General features: G+C 40.3%; 1 protein-coding gene across 2 annotated transcripts in view; it reads right to left on the bottom strand.

Annotated features, from left to right (window-relative positions):
- Positions 1-18,918, bottom strand: part of QSER1 (glutamine and serine rich 1) — a 43,119-nt gene that overhangs the window by 23,594 nt on the left and 607 nt on the right. Inside the window, exons 1-3 of one of the 2 annotated variants that reach the window (XM_038137346.1) lie at positions 18,334-18,831; positions 2,721-2,830; positions 1,362-1,526 (exon numbers count right to left, since the gene is read on the bottom strand). In XM_038137346.1, coding sequence (XP_037993274.1) covers positions 1,362-1,500 — 139 coding nt within the window. In that variant the 5' untranslated portion in view covers positions 1,501-1,526; positions 2,721-2,830; positions 18,334-18,831. Of the gene's footprint in view, positions 1-1,361; positions 1,527-2,720; positions 2,831-18,333; positions 18,832-18,918 lie in introns of those variants that run through there. The other variant, XM_038137345.1, reaches the window with a different exon arrangement.

Genomic DNA, 18,918 nt, shown 5'->3' with positions numbered 1-18,918 from the left:
GAAGTTTGTGAAGATAAAGCTCTCAATAGACACTTAGGAGGATCGAGGGTTACAGAAAAGCAGCAAAAGTATTAAAGGACAACAGAAAGCTCAGAGAACTGGTAATATTGAAAAATGGGCTTACGAATGAGTTCTCAGTAATGAGTACTGAGAAGTCTCCCAATCATTGGTACCAACATGAAGCCTGACCCACAGCACGCCTCCCCCTTCTTCGCAATTCACTGTTAGGCAGGCTGCAATGGAGAAAATGCTAGGACAAAAAGAAAAAAAGATTTCTTCCCAGCTGACATTCTGATGTGAGGATGGGTCATCATAACTCTCAACTCACAACTGATTTGTATTAAAGTTGTTTGCCAGATTACCAGTGTGCATCTTCATCTGTGCTCCCACATATCTGCTTTTGTCAATGGTGAGTGAGTTAAAAGCCACAGCCTCTAGTCTCAACTTTTTGAGCAGCTCTTCACAGAATGCAGCTGCACCTTACCCTTAACAGAACGAGTGCAAATTGTCAACAAAAGGACTGCTCCATTCAGGCTACCTTGTGTCTCCTCCCCAAATCAGAACAGCAATCATACAGCTGCACTGAGACACAGATCAGCCTGCTGATACAGAGGAAAACCATCCCGCCAAAGGAAAAAAGCCACTCAAACAGTTTCTGCTAGATCAGTGAATAGATCCAATTCACTGCACAGCTGCACAATCACTCCATAAGATTAACCAGAACTTGAAGCTACCCACAGATGCAGTAGCAACACTTATCTTGGTGTGACTGTCTACAGCGAGCTCCAAATCTGCAGTTTCCTGCTCTGCACAGAAGGCTTGACAGATGGGGGAGGTTTGTGGAAGGCAGTCAGTCTGCCAAAAGAGATGGCACGTTTGTTCAGTTGTAAATTAGATCCCTTAGGTCTATCTGACATGCACCTCAGACCTTCTTTTTGAGCACACCTTGCCCATTACTTCTGTGTACAAAGGGGCCAAAGCTACCTACAGATTTTAGTACTAATACCACAGAAGAACCGTCATAGGCAGCAGAGTTTGAGAGTGAAAGATTTGCTAAGAGGAACAGGTAGTGTGCCTGAAAATGCTTAAAGTGTTAGTGAGACTAATTCCAAACAAAGCTGGGGATATAATCAGACAGAATAATATCCTATGTATCTAAACTCCTTCTAAACAACCAGAACTTCTGCTCATATAAATCCTTTGCTAACTTAATTTCATTGATTTTGAAATTTTTAAATATGGAGATGTAAAAGAGGTAGAAAACATGCAGACTTTTCAGTTAGTCAGAATATTTTTGTTTCAAATTCTCCCAAACATTCGATATAACAATGATAAAATTTATTTAAAGAGAAAATGTTCACCTGTCTGCCAGGAAGGAGCCCTGAACTGTGGTAAAAGGGTAGATCCTGAAGAGACTGCCTGAGCAGTACGAGACTCAATAGCAGAGAGAAAATTCATAACTGAAGAAGTTTCCTTAGTGTTACCTCCAGCACTGTGCATACTGGTATCAAATATTCCTGAAAGACCTAGATGATAGCAGAGAGAAATTAAACAAAACAGATAATTCAGATGAACTTCAAAGAAGCAAAATCAAATAACAGATATATGTTCATAATTCACTAAAAACTCCCACCTTATGAAACATTAAAGTACACTGATTTTTCTGGGTTTAACTGTTATGCAGTGTTACAACTGTAAATTGAAACTTCAGTACACATTTTAAAACCTTTTATTAAATGTATGTCAAATATGATGCTTATAACATACTTAGGTACACCAGTAAAATGCTTCCCTTATCTGAAGATTCACTGTTCTATTTTCACTTGGTTAAACATTCAGAATTCCTCCTGAAACATGTCCAACTTTTCTATATCCAGTTTCTCCCTTTTGGGCAGCTTATGGAAGTTTGGACACATGTATAGGATTGGCACATGAAAAGGGGTTTTGGTTGCATTCCCTGCAACCTCCATGTGTTTCCCATTGCTCAGACCTTTCCATAGCAAGGGGCTCAATGGGAAGCCCTGGTGAGATCCAGAGCTGTGATTGAGATTATGTCAAGACTGCAATTCCAACCCTCCATCACTCTGACCTGGCTGGAGACACAGACTCCAGTCAGCACATGAGCTCAAGCACCTTTCTTTGGAACCTGCAAAGTGTGTATGAAGGGGTCAAGCCCCACCTTCTGGGGGGATCCAAAGACAGGATATCATCAGGATCAAAGACAGACCCCAAGGCAGCTGTAACACAGCCTAAGCCACTGCCACATTTTAAATGAATTTTAACTGTTCCCCAGCAGGGTCTCAGTGTGCACATGGCAGTACAGCAGCTCACATCAGCCCTGCTGTGTGCTTTAGTCTGGAGGAGCGGGCAGCATTTCTGCCACTGGCTTGGAGGCACACAACGTTTGCCCTTATGCATAGGCCAAATCCTGAAGAGCTCTATTTTAAAAAATAAGTGCAGCTTTTTCAAAAAACAAGATACCAAGCATAACCTCCCTTTATATTTTCCTTTCTACTCACAACATTTTGATAAAAAGCTAACAACTGTTAACCTCCTGCTACATGCTCAGCTTTTCTAATACCAATTGCCACCACTTATATGACAAACTCCCTCTGATTTTAAAATTAATTGACTTTAATCGAAATTTCATAACAGTTGGTTTGTTTTTTCTTTTTCCTCTGCAGCTATTTAAGCAGTATTGTCATGATATGGACAGTTACCAGCAGGATGTTGGGCAGTTGAGTATCCAGGAAGCTGATGAGAAGCTGTGTATGTCTGTCTGTGAAGGTCTGTTTCTGAATGTGATGAATGTCCTCCTCCATAGCTTAAACTAAGGAAGAAATTAAACATTATTAACACAATGTTCACCTATAGAAACAAAGAGCAGTTATGAAATATCAATCACAAGCCAAAAAGTTACAGAAATACAGGGAAACAGAAGCCCAAGATCAGACAGATCTAGTTCCACTAGAATATCACAAAAAAAAAGTTAAGCAGATTAAAAATGTACTATTGAAACAAAAAAACCCAAAGGGTTTAGGGTGGGGAAAAACCTTACAAAAACCAAAGCTGACCACATAAAAGTTTATAAAGGACTAGGTCAGAAAGACAGAGTTCAACAGTAAGAAACACTCACTGGGCACTTTTTGTAATGATTTACTGATAGCGAGTCTGCAAAGCAGATAACTATGAACACAGGCCCACTTCAACATTTCCATTTTTAATTCCATTGAAACTTACAAGACCTCATTTAATTAAAAGGCTGAAATGACTAGGAAGCTGTAGGAGCAATAGTTTTTAAAAAGGTTTTGGTACTTATGGTACAATTTGATAAAACTGACAGTGAAAGCACTACCAAGCGACAAATCCATCTTCAGACCTCCTAGCATTAAATGCAAGTTAATGATTCACAGCTTTTATTTAACATTTTTAAGTGAGTCACCTAAATTAACATGATGTTTCAATCAGACTTAATGGAAGCACACATAAAATATACATTGTCTGTGTCCGTGCAAAACCAATAATGCAGAGAAGAAATAAATGCAATCTAAACACCAAGCAACCTCAGGAACTTGCCAAAAGCTCTAATCATTTCCAGTTTAAAAAGCAGAAAACAGAGGGAGAAGCAAAACAAAATCCCCGAACTTTCAAGCTTCCCCAGACACAGCTCTGCATACCACCTGTCAAATGGAAGAAAATGAAGGCCAGCACAACCAAGTAACCATTTACCTGTTTCTTTTCTTGCTTTTGGACATCAAGGTAGCTGCTACTTACTCCACTGCACATGTGACACTGCTTCAATTTCAAAATCCAAGTGTAAACAAATGCCAAAACAACCCGAACAAGGAAAGCCACAGCCCTCCCTGCTGCCTGCTCTAAGGGAGACTTCCCTTATCTTTCATCCCTGGGGATGAGGGGCAGGCACTCTGCACCAGGAAAAATTAAACCCTCTGAGCCAGGAATCATGACATCATGGGAAACTTTTATAGAAGACACCAAATAATATAAAAATTGGCAACACTGCTGGCTTTGCTTCATTTTCATTAAGAGGCAGATGAGCCTCTTAGAGCATTGTGACCTGCACACATCATGAACCAGCAAGAGCCTGTCTGTGCAGGACTTTCCTGCCTGAGATGCACTATCAGGGGATGTATTTTCCACTTCAGCAATGCTCTATAGTCAGCACGCCAGGCTACAGCACAAGCCTAAAGAATGAACCAAAATCCTTTGAAAAAACAAAGAACCTCAGCTACTGCTTTTCTCCGTTGTGCTCATTGTCTAGCACTTCAACACCTTTCACAGCAGTAATTGCAATTTAGAGAACTGTCAAACCTAAATTCAGAGTCAGCAGATCCCTGTGCTTATGCTGTAGAGGACAGATCTTTGTGCAGTTCAACACTATGCATCAGCAACTGATTTCTATTATATGCTGACTGAAATCTAACTATTTGCATCACTGCTATGGACAACTGGCAGACATGATTGCTTGACACCGTAGATTATTTTTTTTATTTACAGCATTAAACAATTTCTATTATTTCCAGACCAAAAAAAAAAAAAAATTGCAACAGTTTTCTGCACACAAAACACTATGCAAGTAATAAAGCCAATTGAAGTGCAAGTATTTTCACATGAAATATTTTAAAGTTAAGGTAGTTTGGGGTTTTTGAACAAACTTGCATAGCTGGAGAAAAAAAACCCAGACATAGAACTTTGGGGACATGAAGCGTTCTTCAGGTCTTTTTAAGAAATAAAGGCACTAAATGAGAAAATAAATTTCTAAATTGAAGCATGGCAGATTGCTCGCAAGAATTATCTGAACTCACAAAAATGCTGAGCTTGTGGAAAATTTCCTCCAACAGCAATAGGTTACATTTAGGTTTTCTTGCACATTTACTTAAAGCTTTTACCTATATCAAAGTGTGTGGTGCTGACTTCTCTTTCATACACGTTTTAAAGGCAAACCCCAAAGTCCTGCAGCAGCACAGCTTTCTTTTCCCATTCTGCATTTTCAGGTGAGAGGCACTCTGGGGGTGCACTTGGCAGCAAAAGCTCTTCCAGGTGAGGCAAGACCCCAAACCCAGTACAGTATATCAAGCAATACCACCTCATTCCTCCTCTTTAATTGTAAAAGCAAAAGGTCATCAGCAAAAAGTGGATGAACTTTAATTAATCACCTGAAAATTAAAAAATTTGTAGTGAGGGTTTTTTTGTTTGGGTTTTTTGTTGTTTGTTTATTTTAAAGTTCTATTTATTCTGGTTGTTCAAGACTGTGGTTAATTTCTCCCCTCTTCACTCCCGTACAATAAACACCTTTTTTTGTAACGGGAAGGCAGAGCACACACAAATACCACGACACACCATAACACAAGCTGGCAGAGCAGAGGCAGAATTCTCTGGAAGATAAAAGTAACTTGTAAAACAAACTTGGACAAAGACTTTGTAACAAGGAGGGTGCTAGAATTAGCACTGGGATACAAAATAACCCCTAGACTTCAGCACTCGGAAACATTGTTAATTACTAACACCTCAAAATTCTAGTAATGCTGGGCATTTTAGAGCGCTCTGAGTATATGATGGCGCTTTTTTTTATATACAAACTCCCAGCTCATAGTTAATGCAACCGCAACCTCAAAAATGAATCTGTCTTTCAATAAAAAACATTGTATTTATTTGCACAGTTAATTGTTTATTGTATAATTACTGCTTGCTGGAATGTAGATTCTTATCTCAAAAAGCCTTGCCTATATGCCTTCAGTTTACATAAGCTTATCCTAAACAAGCACGGCAATCTGAGAGATTACTGCCTTAAGGTTTCTTTTTTTATAAAACTTAACTTTTAGACAGATGAATTTACACAGCACGTAATTCACATATCAAAAATACATCCAGCACGCCAAACACCCTTATGGCTACCAAGCTCTGTACGCTCTTGTTTGGAAGTTTGTTACAATTGTGCAAGTTCTTACTTGTCCTGAAATGTCAGATAAGTACTGAAGAAACATTCACAGTACTCGGTGCTTTGTTATGCACGGCTCCAAAAGCACTTGGCCTTATCACTGATTATCACAGCGATTTCCCACTCCCACTGTCATAGCGAACTGCACAATGGAGTGATTACTGCTAGGAAATAATCTTAATTTGACACACAAATTTGGAAAATAGTTCCCCCGAAGTATTTTTCATTGAAAAGATAAATATTACTCTAAAATTAAATGTGATATCCTGTAAAGAGTTATTATTATTTGTCATTGCTGTAATAATGCAATAAAAAGTGTGTATGACAATGGAAGTTAAATGACTCAAGTAGTAAGCTGATTTTTTTTCAGCTGCATCAGCTGGGCTAATAGAAGATTCTTACTTCTCCAGTAAAATTTCTGGAAGAAAACTGTACAGTCATTGCACTTCATTGTTCCTAAAATACCTCAACCTTGATTTACAGCTCCTTTTTGTTAGCCCAGATTAAATCTGTCAGGAATGGACCCTTCACACATCTGTTTGCATTGCTATTCTCACGATCATTTATTTTCAAAGCATTCTTCAATCCAATAGTTTCATACAAATTCAGGTCTCCATCTGCAAAAGGTTATCGAGTCCCACTGCACTCACCACCCTCCTCACTTGCCAAGACAATTATCAGGTTTATGCTTCACACAAGTGAGGGATGCATTTCCCAACTTCAAACTCGGATTGAAGTATCATTTTTACATGGAAGCAAAGTTTAGCTGCAATAAACACTGGACATACAAGTAAGTATTTTTATTTCTTCTACTTTTTTTCAAATAACCATGCTCTCTGAGGCATCCGTACAGAATAAAATACAGAAACAGAAAACAAGCACTTTACATAAGTATCTTTGTCCCCTTTCTATGTAATGATACTCCTTTTAGTAAGTATTAAGCAAATTTTAAAAATTTTCTACTTTATTTTCTGGGTAAATCTTCATCACAGCTCATCAATTTTTAAGGCTGATTGATTGATTGATTATTTTGCATTTGGTGCTTTCTGGGGGAGGTTGTTTGGGTTATGTTTAGTTTAGTAACAGCAATCATTCAAGTACTAGGGAAACTCACAATGCTGCCATGGAAAGCAGACCAGAACTCTTCAGGGTGCAATCCCTCGTTCTTAGCCACTTGTACCTCCTGCCTCTCACATAAAGGAAAGCTGCTAGATTAAAGAAACCCCCAGATTAAATCCCAGAGCACTTCCAAAGCTGTGCTCAAAGTGAACCTGCACACCTACAAGACAAGTGGGTGCACAGGGAACTCCTGGCTCCAGGAGACCCCAGAGGTGCTGCCAGCACCCTGAAAAGGGAAGGCAGTGCCCCAGCACAAGTCTGAGACCAAAACAACCAAGCCCAAACAACAAAAGTCACCCAGCAGGCACACAAGGCATCAGATTTGAGGCAGAGCAGGAAATTTGATCTCATTTTTGTCTGCCCGTTCTGCCTTACTGAAAACAAGAGCTCCTGTGAGAAGATGACTCGGCACAGCCCCCTTCTAATTAAATCACCGCAAAGGAGATTAAAAAGAACAGTGATAGCCTCATACTGGCAAGAAAATACCTTTGCAATCACACTTTGCATTTTATCTTACTTGAGATACATGTGGAATAGGAGAAATATCACCCAAACTTCCCTGGGCTTTGGCTATCCCAAAGACTAGACACTTGGCAAAGGAGTCTCTCTCCAACCAGCTATTCAGCTGTGCTATAGAAAATTCCACTCAGAGACAGAAAGCAAAGCCATAAAACTGACAAATGCACTTCTAAATATTAAATATGCCATCCAAAATGTAAGATACAGAAACTGACACTCAGCTTACATCTCTTTTTGTCCACTGTATTTGATTTTGGATGTGTAAAATGCAGTTCCAGGTTGTATTACCTGCTGGCAAGTACATCATTTGGATTAATATTTAATAGCTTTGATATTAGATATTAGAATATACAGTATATATAGAATAGATATTATATAATTAGAATAATAGCTTTAATATTAGATACAATGTTTATAACTTTTCTTAAATACTTCTCTTTGTTATTTTGCCTTTACTCAAACATCTCCTGGAGAAAGAATGGAAGAGCATTACTAGAAAACTTCACTTGAATGTAATACAGATGAAATGGAGGGTAGATGGCCCTTCAGCTGCCCATCGTAACAGCAAGAGTTCCCTGTGTGCTACAGTCAAACTAGAATGTAATTCAGCACCCAGGGGTTATCTGCAGCTCAGAATAAAATTAAAATTTAAAAGCAATGTTACAGGTAGATGACTTCAATCCAGAAATGGGTTTAATCTTGTATTTTGAAAAAGCCATGACCCTAAGAAGCAGAGGAGGGAGTCACCCAGCAAGAAAGTTACTACTTAAATGAGTTCAATACCATTAGTAACACCAAGTCACTCCTGTCCAACACACTTATAGAAGTTTAAAAGCACAGAAAGCCCTTAAAAACAACAGAAAACAGAAATGGAGAATGTCTCAATAATTAATTCCAATGGAAAACAAATGCCTTCTCAGCCCAGAAACTCATTTCAGGGCAAAATATTTTTAAATGTATACAAGATGTGATTTTTCACTTCTATTTCCCAGCCACAGACATACTGGAGGGAGGGGGAAGACAGTGCAAACACAAATTTGGGTTGAAGCCTGAAAATGTTGGCAGGTTCAAGAAAAATAGGAAACCAGCCTACTCCCTGCATCTAATTCCCTTGATCCTCTCATTAGATTATACAAGACAAGACAAACCTTAACATTATATTTGCACAAAGAGAAAGAATATTTAACAATCCAGAACAGTTGCAGTGTCCACGTGTCCTGGGGTGACTGTGATGCTCAATTGTATCCCCATCCATCTGTCTAGCCCAGAAATCAGTTTTGTGCCTTTAAATCCAGATCTGAGAGTGAAGGGAGGGAGAAGGAAAAGGGGTGGAATTGTTTTGCAGCTGTATTTAAAAACATAGAGATTGTCTGCACACATATGTTTGCCCCACGCTACAAGAAACAAAAGAAAAAAATTACTATTTGAAAAATGAAGTCCACTGCTGAAAAATCAAAAGACAATCATCTCAAACCAATACCTCAAGGTACATAATGCATTCTCTACAGAACAGCATACATCTTCAGCAATTGCCTGGCCTGTTCTTCTATTATAGCAAGAAAAAACAGGTATCACTATTTTTAAGTATTATTAACATTATTCTTCAAGGTAGATGACTTTTGGAAAGATGGAATACAGAATCAGGCTGCAGTACTGAGGGAAGTCAGTAAACCACAGAAGAACAGCATTTTACTGACAAGCTCCACTGTCTGTTGGTTATGGCACATTCTCCCTTTTAATGCAATTACACACTACATATCCAGCATAGAATATATCCCATCCTAACACACCAAAGGCAATTACGCTCCACTCTTTCATTAAAAATGGAGCTATAATGTTAATTTTCCCCTTCAACTCAAAGGCAGAGCCACCAAGAGCATGGCTGAGACTGCCACAATGTGGGCCAAGGATTGCCTGGAGGTACCTGTGAGAGGAAACTCTCATTACTTCCTTGCTTTCTAGGAGCAGAGATAAGGAGCTTCTAAGAAATAGATTTTGAGGTAGAAAATTACATGCAGGGAGCTCAATAAGCAAAAGTTCACACTGTTCCTGTGATTCTTCACCTGAATATATATCACACCTTAAGGGAATAAAGAGATTTTATGACACAAAAGGTCCATCTCCCTTTTATTCCCATGTTAATGTGTCTGAACTCCTTATGCTTGATCTTTTTAAAAATGAAAAGCAGGAAAGCCAAAATAGGTATTGAAGTCCCAGTAAGACTGAATGCAAGTGCTGGCTTGTCTGATTAAGTAACCTGCAGAGTTCTTAACAACAAAGACAATATAATTCTGTTTTCAAAAAAATCAGTTAAACTGTCTTGAAGATATGTATGTGAAAACTAATATTCAGATAAAAATGAGCTATTCATAAACAACAATTACTACTAAGTGACTGGACAAACTACTTTATGTCATTTTTTAATGCATGCAACCTAAACCAGCTTTCTTTAGGAGGTTATTTATGGCTGAAAAGCAGCACATATAACAAAATATTTTATTTTAAATCAGAATTGGTAAATTTGGAACTGCTTCTCTTGGCTTTGACAAAGCTTTGTAACTTAATCAAAACAGAAACTTTGTAGCTTACAAAAAAGAAACTAAAATTAAACTACTCGACAACGTCAGTCTAGAGCTCCTGATGCATATTTGAAGATTTCAAGGTCTGGAAAGGAGCTTTCAGTGCTTTCCTGCTCTGAATATTCAAGACTAACTTTGATGTCCTTATTAAGACAGCATCATTTAAACAGACACTGTAACACATTCCTCCCAATTTGCATTATAATGCAGTGTTAGAAATAATTTTTAGACAATTGTTTGCCAAGCAGTGTTTTGGGGATTCATACATCTTCCCTGACAGCTTCTACTCGATCTGTGCCTGCACAAACAGGAGTCCCATTATGGTCTGTGTAGATTCCACCACTCTAAGATCTGCAATCTTATTTTCCTGCCTCTTGAGACACTGGATTATTTTGTCACTACATTCATTTATCTTTTCTTACCTTCCCTCTGTGAAAGAACTTTTGCTTTACCCAGCATAAAGAGAATAGCTGTGATTTTTTAAAATTATGAATACTTCTCTCCTAGAGTTTTACTTACAATTGCAAAAGATTTTTGTAACAGGCAGTAATGGAAATCTAACACTTTTTCTCTGATATGTGATGCTATTCTGTTGTCAAAAGTGTACTTGGGGCATATTCAAAACTCTTCTGTAGATCATTCCAGTACTAATGGTTGAACACACAGCATAATCCTCTATTACAGCTGAGATACACACAAAAAGATTCCATTCCTTTGAATAACAAAATTTTATTTCAAAATATAAAAATCAGCAGAGCGTTATCTCAAGATATGGGTTAGCCACATAAGAGCCTTAATAAAATCACAATTCATTCTACCTATTGAAATGCTTTTCAGCCCTCATCCTCCCAGTTATTACAGCATGGTATTTTGTGGCAAGCTTGAGTCTTACCTTTAGGCTACTATAGGAACACTTGATATCCCACTTCTTACTAAGCCCTTTATTTTCCATTTATATGGAAAGGATGATGCTGAAGCCGAGGTTTTTGTCACAGAAAGAGGTAAGAAGTGCAAATACACGTGTGCTGCACACTGGCAGAGTCTCTGCTGTCAGTGGGTTCCCTTCATTACCAAACCTTGAAGCCCTTTCCAGTTCCACAACCCATGGAACACCTTGTGCCTCAGTCTGGGGAAAGCCAGACACAAGGAATAACCCACTTTGATTTTTACAGCCCTCACCACTGAGTCTCCAGGACTGAAAAAAGGCAGCTTCTCCAGGTTTTGTCAAGTTAAAATGCACCCCTGTGAAGAGCAGTGGTCTCACAGCCCACAGCCACTGGCATAGAATGGGGCAGCTACTCAGTGAGCACATCTGAGACCACACATCCTGCCACCCTACAGCCAAAAATTCAGGGCCATTAGATGGGCTCTAAGCCTCCCAGCACATCCACATGGCCAGCACAGTGTTTTCCAGATCCCACAACACACTACAAGGGCTGAGCAACTTATATGAGCTCCTTCAGATTCATAACAAGAGGTATCCCCATGACTAACACCACTTCCATCCCAATTTAGGAGGTGTGCCCAGCAAAGATCTAACATGTTAACGACACAGTTCATCATAAAACACAGCAGCAAAGAGTCCTTTACATTAAAGGAAGCATCACAGGGTGTTATTAAGCAAGTTTATAAGGAAAATTGGCATAGCTCTTGAATTTAGCTCTTATACCTCTTCACAAGTGCTCTCCTCATCCTAAAACAGGTTTAAATTTACATTTTTAACCTTACAAAGGGTTATTTCATTATAAAATGGCTGGCTATTATTTCATTTGCCACATTTTCATTTGTGGCTATTATTTCATTTGCCACAAGTCACTATTTAGCTGAAAATACCAGATGAACCCAGTTGCTTGTGAATGCTTCAACCAGAAAATGTGCATTGCTCCACACTGAAGAAATACAGTTACAGCCACATGGCATTTACTTTGAGATAGGAAAAACTACACTATATTAAACAAATTCATTGAATATACCCCTGATACTGATTTGAGCTTTCATGATGATCATGTCTAAACAAAGCCAAGTATTAATCCAGACCAAAACAGCATACACACATAAACTAAAAAAAAAAAATCCTTTAATTGGTGAAAAAAAAAACTGTATTCCCTTAAAAACAAAAACAGAAGGAAGTTTTTTGAGGGGGAAAAGACGAAAATCCCATCTCTCTCCAGTGGTGCTGACTATCAGCAAGCCCCAGCTCACCAGTGCCAGCAGCTGAAGGTAGTTAGCACATGGCTGCGTTCAGAGTAGGGAGGAGTTGCCTTTCTACAATCACTCTTTGCAGAGAAAATGAACAAATGTTCAGATTCAAGAAAAACTTATTAGAAATCCTGTTCTTGGCAGACTCGGCAGAACATAATGAAATGGGCCCAGCATCGGGATTGAAGGATTATTCACTGTCTAGCACTGGAATTTTTGACACGAAGATGAGAGAAAGTAAACAGGATGTGGTGTGAAACACCAAGCTGCCATATTTCTGAGAGGGATTTCCTGGTCAGGAAAAAGGGCAGCGTGGAAGGTGCAGCACAGGCTGGTACGCTCAGCATGGCCCACGCTGTGACCCTTTGTCTGGCACGTTCTGGATGACCAAAAGCTCTCGGAACAGCTTGCCAGACATCTGGAATGCTAGACGAAGGGCTGGAGCCCTCCAACTCTTCTCACACAACACTGCCAGCTGAAAAAGGAGGGATATCTCCAAGGAAATCTGGCTGTATGACTGCCCCAAGTATAACTCCTGCAGGATTATTAAGGAATAAATGCTCCTTAGTATCCTGCTGTGTAAACACTATTACTCTAAGATAAGGATGCCTAAGGGTGCCTTCTTCCTGCTGAGCATAATTGGTTGCACTTTTCCAAGTCCTAAGCAAGCAACATAGGTAGGCATGTAGAAGGAAGATGAAAAACAAGAAAAACAATATAGGAAAGTAAAAGCTTGTCTAAACATATATAGGTTCTTGCTGAATTGTCTTGGAGTAAGAAACTTTCAAGTGTGCAGAAATCCAGGAATAAGAGCTCCCTGCCCCTTTTTGTAGCCCATCATCAGAGAGGTTCTGAGGAGGCTCTCAAGAATATAAGTGTCCACTTAGCCCCAGGTCTGTCCAGGTTAGTAATGAAACAAAAGAAACCATGTAACAATGACAGAATAGCAAGGAGAAGTAAACCTAAAACCTATGAGAACTGCCCAGTGAGACAAATAAATCTAGTACTAAACAACCATGCACTCTGTCCTCTCAGAGAGCATTTCTCTTTGCTTAAAAATTCAAAGAATTTTCTTTTCTCTGCCACTTGCATGGTACAGCAAGAAATGCTGTGCTGGAAAGGCTGAACTCTGCATGCTGCTCAAAGTTATTTTTGTCACAGTTACGGCTGCTAAGGAAAGTCTGAAGTGAAACTATTAATGTACTGCCTTTTGACTGGTTTTTGGTTTGGTTTGTCTTTTCTTTGTTTGTTTAATGTATGGAATAGGCACTCGCCATGCAAAGCAACTTCTTGACATGCAAATTTGTGAAAGCTTTGACAAAATACAACAAAGATATCCATGCAAAATACACCCACTCTGTAAGAGCCCTAGTATTGTTTAGAATTACTATAGTTCAAGCATAGGTGCTTTTTTCCTGACAGGAACAAGGATTTTTCAAAAAACAGCCTCCTTCCTATGACAGCTTTATGTCAGAATCAGCAGCGACTCCAAGAAAAAAATAAAAGGTGGACAAAAGCACAGAAGAAACAAGGTGAAAAGGTTGCTCTCTCTTGGTGTAAGGTAAACATCTATGACTAAAGTTAACAGGATGAAAGGCAAAATACACACATGGGACTGAAACACTTTCTGCACAGGTGGTGGAATACAACCCCCCCTTCTTGCAGAACAATGTATTCTGTACCCTGTGTTGAGGATGTTGGCTGCATGGGAAAGGGCTCACATCTGAAATGTCATTGCAGGTGATCTGAAGACAGATCTGGCACCCAGCTAACAGACACTTACCAAGTGCTCCTGCCAGGGAAGCAGGCAGCACAATTGGTGAGGGATGTTCATCAAAGACAGTGACATGGCAAGTCTGAGCCCATCTAAACCCTGTCCAGAACCACTGGGAAGAATCCCTACCAAGGCCACACAGCTCTGCTCCCCACTCATCCCCAGGGGCCACCTCTGGCTTCCAGTCTGCCAGCACAGGTTCACCAGCACAGATATCCAGCTCAAGCCATTCACCATTTCAGCCAGGAGAGTTTTCTCTTGGATTAACAAACAGGACCAGCTCCCTGTGCAGGTGCACAAACACCAAACCAAGACAAGGGAAGAGGAAGGGAGCCCCTTTCAGCAGCAGTGAGCCTGAGCAGCCAGTTCAGCCTTCTCAGGTAACTGCACCCTCACACTAAGTTTCAGCTCACTCCTTCTGCAGATAGTTCTTTATCACCATTTCTCACTGCAGCAGAATGACACACACTGCTTGAAATCTTCCATGTAAAGCTGGCATTAAATCTCACACAGGTAAGCAGCATCTAAATCCAAACAAGCCTGGCTGGCTCATTTTGAAACTTTAGCAAAGATTTTGCAAGATGACCACACATCTGCACCAGGGAAAAGCAATGGGACACAGAGCAAGAATGCATTCAGCTTCTGTTCAGCCAATCTTTGACCTTCCCACAGCTGTGATTTCAGTGTGTGCTGAATGCAGGTGAAAAAAAAGGAAAAGAAAGGAAGGCCAACAAAAGCCAGCAAGTCCCTGTAAGGTATCTGCACTATACCATGTTTTCCTGTGTTTATTTTGCATGTATAAATGTTTCAGATATAAACTATGACAGAAAATTTGGCAAGATTTTAAAAGTGACCTACCTTTTCATATGTTTTTAGAACTTATTTAATGTTTCTGTGCCTTTTAATACAAAATTTATAAGTAAATTCCCAGATTATGAGCTTTTCTTTCAACACTTGAAATACTACGCCATAGGGAACTTTTTGTAGAATGTGTTTAACAACAAACACTGGTTTCACCTCTCAGAACAATTTCATTTGTGAAAGAAAGTGTTCTCATCTTTTCTAAAATACTCTGCACTTACAGAGTTCCTACAGCTATGCAAAAACCCATTAGAATTTAAAATTGAGCCTTAACTAAAACACAATTATCACACAGCTCTTACAATAAGCATTAGTTTGACAGCAATGCAAAAATGAGTTTAAAAACCCACCATAACCATTTATCATAAAAGTGTAAGTCTCCCATTTATGTAACTTTGCAAATGTAACTCACTCTTTATCTTAGATTAGCTGTTACAGGCCACACTAACAATGTCAGCGCTATCTGTAGTAAAGAACCATATTGAATTAAATGACATAAAACCCCATATGCTTGGGTAGGACAGAGATGGATACAGACATAAAGGAACATCAGAGACCATGGCAATCACCATAAAATTTAAATCAACAACAAAATAATTGTGACTGACTTTTAATCACATGTAGCAGATTTGAGTCTTAGAGCTGTGGTAAAAACAGAACAAGAACAGTCAGATCTGTAAAAATCCTTTTCTAAATGAGTACCCCCAAGTCAGAGAAACTCAACCAGAAACCTCATCCGTTATCCAGACTCCACATCTCTTTCCAAGCAATTACAACAATTTCTCACACTATTACACATCACCTGGTTTCTGAATCCTCAATAATTCCTGAGCAAGCAGCAAGTAAGCATGGCACACCTCATCAGCTATTCAACCCCTTTTGGCAAAAAGAAGGTTTAAGCACAGAGGTAGGGTTTTGTGACAGCTACAGTAAAAGGCCAAAAGTGGCAGTGCACTCCTAGAACCACCAGCAATTCCTTCAAGCTGCTGACAGGCTATGTAAGCTACCTGCTACCAGGCTGCAGTGTCCCAATGTGCTCCCCAGCAGGAGTGGTCCCTGCTTAGGTAACACAGTGATCCCAGTGATTTCCATCAGCTTCCATCCCAATTCACCATCTTCTGTTCCATGGGAACAGTTATGTCACAGCAGGCCTGGTAGAAATGTCCTTGTAACACTTCACCACACATTTCCTTTTAGTTGATAAGAATAGAGGCATTGCACAGACAAAACAGTGCCTGAAAGAAATAAGAAGCAGGATAAAAACCAGATGGCTGAAGTGAAGCGCGGGAAGACAGGAGCAATGCTTGTAGGGAGGAGAAATCATTTTGATGAGCTGAGACTGTGAACATGGCTCTCCACACAAAGGGAACATAACCTGCCACGACACAGCCTGCAAGAGCATAACTATGAAATTTGAATGAAATATTGTCATCTATAGCACCTAAAGGCTGAATTCTTTTCAAGCAAGTACCAGATGAACATGACACACATTTTTTAATTTAACATCAGGCTAATGCAGCTTCAGCTGTTAAGATGACTACCTGTCAACCACAATCAGAAACACCACGTTGAAAAATGTGATGTGATCTGTAACACAAGTCGAGGGCATGGACAGCATATTCCTTTACAGTACATCTATACCTTCACCATTTCCTCCGTTCCAGGCTGCTGCAAGCCTTGGCAGTGACAGGAATGACTCTTCCATCCCAATTCCTCAGCAACTCCATCCATACAAAGACAAGTGCTGTCAGCAGTGGAGGAATCCACAAGCACCTAAAGCCCAGACTCTACTCATTACTGTGTCCAACATGGTTCAGACCTCTGAATCTGGCCAAAGACAGGGTATATTAATTCTTATTAAAATGACATGAACCCAAAGAAGCCAGTTAAGGAGAATTTCAAGCACAAAATATGATTCATTATTCAGTATCTCCCCTGTTCTTGGCACAGTTAAAGAAAAAAGCTTAAATGTTTTAGCAAACACATTTTAAGTGCATAATTTGTCACCATGTATAGAACCTGCAGAAATTTCAAAGAACTAAAACAAAGTTTTCTCCACATTGTTTCCTGAAGCATAATATAAATATTGCCATATCACACATACGGGATGCAGTAATACTAATTTGATTGGTATAGGCAGCAGGCAGTGATCTAATGAGCTTCTGCATGGTACTCATGGTCTTGGGATGGTCATGGTTCTGCATGGTCTTGGGATTTTTCTCCATGCCATTTCTTCGAAAGAATTCCCAAAATGTACATTTAAGACAGCATTAATACGGCAGCTATTAAAATAATTGCAAGATGTGTTGTTAATCCAGGGGATTGTTTTAAATATTAGGAAAAAAATCAACAAGCAGTTGTGTTTCCTGTAAAATCCAAGAGAGATCCACTTCTGCTTCTGCACTACCTGTTCTTAAATGACCTGGGAAATCCGAACCTCCCTTGTGGAACAGCTGACCCTCAAGAGAGGATGAGAACTGGCAAAAGCAATACAGAAAGGACAGGTCACTGACTTCCACTGAAATCAACATAGCAACATAACCAAAAGCACTTCAGGGATTAGGAAGAAAAACTGGAAAGAATTATATGGAGACCTTACTTTGCCATGCAGGCAACTCCTTAGAGAAACCAGCTAAAGAGCTTCACGGGCAAGGGTTTGGCCAAAAAGCTGTCCGTCCTTGCAATTCCCTGTGAAATGTACAGCCTCGCATCCCAGGGAGCTCCTGAGATCTTCTCACTTCTCACTGCCTTAGCTGCATCTCAAATGCAACGTGCACAATTCAGGAAGGGAAACTGACAACAACTTGGAGGAAATCTGAAAGAAATCTGAGAGAACAACTAAAGCAGCGAGAAAAAAATCTCCAGCAATAAATTTCAAAAGATTATGTTATCTTTACTAAGAAAAATAAGTAAAGCAAAAAATTAATTAAAATTCATAAGAATTCATACTCAACATATTTTCAGCGTTGATGAGGCTATAAACGAAACTCAGCGGCCAGAAACTAAAGGCAGCCCTCTTCATATCAGAAATACAATATAAATTTGTAGACTTTACCAAGAGTCGTGCTGAATTCTGCCTCATTGGAAATTTTTAACTACACCTTCTAAAACATAAGCTCTATTTTCAAACACAATTTGAGGGAAAAAAAAGTTCTATGGCCTGCATTATGAAGAGGTCAGACTAGATGATTGCAACAGTCCTTCTGACTTGATAATCTATTAATCTTATCAGACATGTCTGACCACTTTCAGAACCAAGTGCAAAGTCATCTATTAGCACACCTATTTTGACGGGATATTTTTAGCCCGAGACTCTCTTTTACCTTTAAACGTCGTCGAGATGGGAACTGCAGATAAATCAAGCTAGAGACATAAAAGGCAGGCGATAAGGAAAATCTCATCGCCTAGAGAACACCCGTTTTAGTTGGCAGAGTTACACAATCAAAAAGCAACCCGAAGCCAATAAGATATCCTGTATTTTCCCCGCACTTCCCGGAACTTTGCAGAACTCTCCGCGGGACTGATTTGCTCCAGACAAGTTTTGGCTGAGAGGAGGCTCCGCACGCCCCGGAGCAGCGCTTTAGAGCAAAGAGGCTCGCCGGGCTCAGCGGAGCGCACAACAGCGGAGCAATGGCAGGGCGCGGGGGATGCTGGCGCGGCGCGGCCGCCTCCGCCGGCCCGGTGCCCCGGCGGGCAGCATTGTTCGGCCGGGCAGCGCCGGTGCCCGCGGCCCCGCTTCCCTCCGGGAGCCGGCCAGGGACGCGTGAACTCTTGAACCCGCGCCGCAGCCCGACGCGAGCCTCCGGGGCGGAGAGACCGCCCGCCCCGCCGCGGGCCGCCGGGGACAGCGGGGAGCCCGCGCCGCCGCCCCCCGCCCGCCGGGACGCGGCCTCCCCCGCCCCGCCCGG

This window comes from Motacilla alba, chromosome 5, assembly GCF_015832195.1.
Source record: "Motacilla alba alba isolate MOTALB_02 chromosome 5, Motacilla_alba_V1.0_pri, whole genome shotgun sequence".
Lineage (NCBI taxonomy): Eukaryota > Metazoa > Chordata > Aves > Passeriformes > Motacillidae > Motacilla > Motacilla alba.
Note: the sequence above shows the minus strand (reverse complement) of the source record. Positions and strands in the feature narration are given on the sequence as shown.